The 5,025-nt window shown below is 28.2% G+C and overlaps 1 protein-coding gene and 1 non-coding gene across 2 annotated transcripts; one reads left to right on the plus strand and one right to left on the minus strand.

Moving 5' to 3' along the window:
• Positions 1-138: 138 nt before the first annotated feature.
• LOC145945479 (U1 spliceosomal RNA) lies at positions 139-301 on the minus strand. Its single transcript, XR_014426863.1, has one exon. It is a non-coding gene; the product is annotated as a U1 spliceosomal RNA (small nuclear RNA).
• Positions 302-3,317: 3,016 nt separating this feature from the next.
• On the plus strand, positions 3,318-4,782 carry Svip (small VCP interacting protein). The gene is made up of 3 exons (XM_083050536.1): positions 3,318-3,525; positions 3,792-3,956; positions 4,070-4,782. Exons 1-3 carry the CDS (start codon positions 3,460-3,462, stop codon positions 4,082-4,084), a joined length of 246 nt encoding a protein of 81 aa, XP_082906662.1. The 5' UTR covers positions 3,318-3,459; the 3' UTR covers positions 4,085-4,782.
• The last annotated feature ends 243 nt before the right edge of the window (positions 4,783-5,025 follow it).

Here is a 5,025-nt window from a genome sequence, read left to right on the forward strand (position 1 = left end):
AACTACTTTTTCTGACAATGAGATTAACCAAGTGTTGAGAAAGAGATTTGTATTCTCCATTATATCTCACTTGGTGTTAAAAAATAAATAGTTTAGTTTTAGTAGTCCTGAAAAATGTTTCTGTTTGTATTATCTTACACCGGGATAGCGCGAACGCAGTCCCGACTATCAAAAATTGTACGCCCGAGATATCCACATTAGGGATATTCGCAAGGGTCAGCTCAACCGTAGTGCAATGGGAGAGCCTCACCCTGGAGGAACCGCCTTTTTGATCACGGTAACCTCTGCGCCAGGTAAGTATGCTTTCATCCCTGACGAACCTCAATTTATCCCCATTCAGATCGCATTTTAAATACGGGTATCGATTCTTCGCTTGCGAAGCCTAGCGACGAGTTTACAAACTACATGGATGCGAAAGCATATGTACTCTGTCTCTCTATCGCAGTTTAATATTATCATTTTAAAGGGGTTATTGATCTTTCATTTATTCGAAAAATATTTAACATTTATTTTATTTTTAATACATATAAAATTTATGTAAAATTTATATGTAAAATTTATCTTTTTTATTATATTTAAATTTATATTCTCTGTCATTTTAATGTTCTGTGCATTATTCCTCTATATATGTGTTTTATTTAAAACGCAATTATTTATACGCACGGAGAGATTTTTCTCTTAGAATTTACCCTGAAAATCATGGTAATCATGGGACAATATGGTATATGGAAAGAATTTTATGAGAATTTCTCTCATTAATATTTATCACAATAAACATAATAATATCTGCACGTTAAAATATAAAACATGTTTGAGTAATTTTATGCAGTTTAGTAAAATTAATCAAACATGTTTTATATTTTATTGTGATAGATATTATTATGTTTATTGTGATAAATATTAATCAGAGAAATTTTAATAAAATTCTTTCCATACCATATTGTCCCACGATTACCATGATTTTCAGGGTAAATTCTAAGAGAAAATTCTCTCTGTGTATTGTTGTATTTATTTAACATTTATTTAAACTGTTAAAAAATTATCTGTTAAATACAAATACAAATGCGAACCTTAGAAGGAAGATTAATGCATTGTATCATATTGTATTTTAATCAATTATTTTAATTAATTTATTTTATTTTAATTAATTTAATTACATGAAGCAAATCTCAGAGAATGTTATTTATAATGAAGATCGAATGCTATCTAGAATAGCTAAAGTACGAGCAACAGTCTAAGATTAAAAAGTTACTCACGTTCCCAGAATGCAGTCTGTATTAAGCAATAAAAGTTGGATACAGATATTGCAAAAGTTTGCCGCGTGTTCTATAATTGCCATGAGCATAATCTCCTCATTCCCTCTTGTTTCTTGCTTCTTATTATCCAACCTTAGGCACATGCTCCACCGGTTTACAATGAGAAAAGTCGTTAGAGTTTCGTACGCATATATAAAAACTTTTCAATGTTTACTTAATACGCGCATTACGATGCTAACGATCCTAGGCATTGAAAAGGTATACCTTATGTGTATACCTTAATTGTGTTTTATTTTTCATTTAATCTACATTCTTTATGTTGCAGATTTTTAACATCTGCATTATACAATTACAAATATATTTTATTCTTCATAATGTACGCATTAAATAATGCACCTTATACACAGTATATGTATATACATACAGGAGAAAAATTAGCCTCTGATTTAACATATACAAATATCTATATATAATAATTATAATTTTATTAATAATAATAAAAATTTTATTAATAATAAACTATAATAAATATTATATATAATATTTAAAAAGTTATTTTGTTATTTCTTTATTATATTATTACAAAATATATCCATTTGAGAAAGTATTATTAATAATATTTTTCATTTATTAAATGTTAAATATTGATAAAACTCTTATTGACATTATTATTTTACATGTAATATAATAATTATTACTTTACCATTTCTGGATGTTTTGACGTCTTTTTAGACAAACATTTCAAAAACAAATTTTACTCCGATTTAATATGAATAATGAATAATACATAATGAAAATATTTTAAATATTTAAATAGCATAAATGCATTCTGGATATAGTTTATAACAGTAGTAGCGATATTCGCCAACAATACTCTTTATATCAATAATTTCAAGAGTTTTGGGAATTTTTGGGCAGAGGAGTCTTCGCATATTATTATATATATTGTCTCTTAACAGATGAAAAAAGTATTTTGAGAAGACGGATGAAGACGAATTCCAAAGGAAAGTGTGGACCGATCGAATTGAATTCCCGGCCGATACCAGAGCAGCTGGGAACGTTGATTAATCGCACGTGCAAACAACGTATAACATTGTTCGATATCCGCAGTCCCTTTTCCTGGAGATGGAACGCGCGCTCTTGGAAGACGACAATTAATTTTCTCAATCTTGTCGGCCGTTTCACAATGTTCGCACCAGCTGCGCCGACATTAATAAGAGAAGACATATACATCGTTCTGTGTGGATAGCACAGTAAGTCGATGTACATTTTGTGGTTCTCTCTTTCACACATTCGTTATTTTACATAAAAATACTAAAAATACGAAGCACGTTTTGCTTTAAACACGCAAGTTTCTTTTTTTTTAATCGTACAAACTTAAAGAAAGATTTTTTGCAAATAAAAAACACGCGTGTGTAACACGTTTTTTAATAATATTTTAGAGTTAAAGATTAATGCAGTATAAGTCATTATTTGATATATTAAAAAATATTCCTGATAATGTACGTAAAATTGAAATAATTCGAAGATTATTAGAACTGAGAAATAATAAATAGATATCATAAATTGCCCCAAATATCATATCGACTTTCGTGTCATTGCCATAAAATATTAGCCATAATTTTTTTTCTATAAAACAGAAAAATTTTTATTTAATATTATAACAATGTTATACACTTATATGACAATGTCTTATATAAAGGATTATTAAATATTCGCGAATGTGTATGCGTATGTGATATGCATTAATAAAATTAGAATAATTATTTTATTGAGGCAATATAAGAAACATATAATTTAATTTAATTTAATTTTTTTCCTTAATATTAAAACGAATGCAGTAACAAATTTTTTTATTACAAATAAATTTCTCTTGATGAATATAACTATCGAACAGAATGAACGTACTCTCTCACTCTCTCTCTCTCTCTCTCTCTCTCTCTCTCTCTCTCTCTCTCTCTCTCTCTCTCTCTCTCTCTCTCTCTCTCTCTCTCTCTCTCTCTCGTTCATAAACGTCAAGTAGTCTTCCTACTCCAATCACTGCGCATGCGTATCACCCATATACGCACAGCTGATCGCTGATGCAGCAGCCAACAACCATTGCTTTGGATTTCATATGTTTAGTCTGTCATTAATTTAATTTAATAACAATTGTTCCGCAAGTTTCGAGTGACTATAAGGTTTATTTGCACGACGTATCAACATGGGCAACTGTTGCGGATTCTGTTCCGAAGAATCATCGTCGTACGAAGATCTCACGCCTGACCGGGTATGTTTTCTGTTGTGTTTCTGCACAAGTTTAGAAAAATATGTAAAATATTAATATTTTGGCTGCGTAATGTTTAATAAATGTCCTTTTCTCTTCTTTCTCTTCGAGATAATTGTTTCATTTATTGCTTGAGCTCTCCAATAAAAGTTTTGTTTGTTTCACTCTCCTATAATTTATATGATAGATAAATAATTATGAAATATATAAACTTATGGTGTTTACTATTTGACATGTTAATCTTACATAGACTACGTTTATTTATTTAGGAGACTATACGCAGGAGACAAGCGGAAGCTGCTGAGAGAAGAATAGCTGAGCAGCAGCAAAGGGGTATAAAAGATATAGAGTCTGTTAAAAGACAACAGCAACGAGCATTGGAACTTGAAAAACGGGAACAAGAAGCTGCTAGTAGTACGCAACCTACGTTAAAGGTAAAAACCTCAAGCAATTATGCTTTTGCTGCTGCATTAAATTATTTGATTGTATATTTGGATAAGAACAAAAACCTTGATATATGTCATATATATCATATATATCATTTCAGTGGCAAGTAAACTAACCTAAGAAGAGATGTGTGCTGCTGTTTAATAGAAGTGGGCTGTATATTGATTTTCACAAGGTATTCCATATAATACTTGATCGACCAAAAAGAGGTAGACTTGATGTCACTAACGATATTGATATAATCACACAAGTGCAATCTTATTTTTTACCGTTTAATAGAATTAAGTTATGAGGATACGCTAGATTTTGGATATATTAATTTAACTAAAGAATTAGCTGTGAAACTATATATATTACAAATGTGGTAAAGTTTTATATTACATTCGAGGCTTAATTACTTTTGCTTCATTCTGTTAAATATAAATAATTCTCTATTTTCTTACTGATGAGAATATATACGTATATTAAATTATTGTATATATTTATATATGTTGCAATTACAATGTAATTATGTAAATTGCAATAAATTGTTATAATGAATAGAACAGCAAAAGAGATATTTGAAGAGATATTTTTATGCGTTAACTTTTCTTTTTACTAAAACTGCGTTTTTGTGATTGCGAATTTTGAATTTTAAAGTATTCAGTATCTACGCTTATAAAAAATGTATATCGAGAAACAAGACTAAAAATTTGTCGTTTTTGTAATATATATAATTATTTATATGTATGAAATTTTTATGTATTGAAATAGAAATTTTATACTTATAATCTATAATATATTTAATAATTGATGTACAAGGCGCAATTTCTTAATTAAACTCTGATAAACTATTAACTCTATAACATATTTATATTTAGAATGTTATATAGTATATATTTGAGATAATACAAAATATACATTTATTATTAGTATTATTATTATTGTATTATATATATTGTCATTTTATATATATATATATATATATATATATATATATATACACATACATATATATGAAATAACAATACATGTAAATGTACAAATGTAATATATCAGAAATTACAATTATATGAA

This window comes from Prenolepis imparis, unplaced genomic scaffold (genome assembly GCF_030444845.1).
Source record: "Prenolepis imparis isolate NDT839.2.m4 unplaced genomic scaffold, iyPreImpa1.0 SCAF_1, whole genome shotgun sequence".
Lineage (NCBI taxonomy): Eukaryota > Metazoa > Arthropoda > Insecta > Hymenoptera > Formicidae > Prenolepis > Prenolepis imparis.

What these genes read in the sequence shown, in the direction of transcription:
- Svip (XM_083050536.1), top strand. Translation starts at nt 3,460, where the DNA reads ATGGGCAACTGTTGCGGATTCTGTTCCGAAGAATCATCGTCGTACGAA. An exon ending in AAGATCTCACGCCTGACCGG is followed by an intron (nt 3,526 to 3,791) that starts GTATGTTTTCTG and finishes TTATTTATTTAG; the next exon opens with GAGACTATACGCAGGAGACA.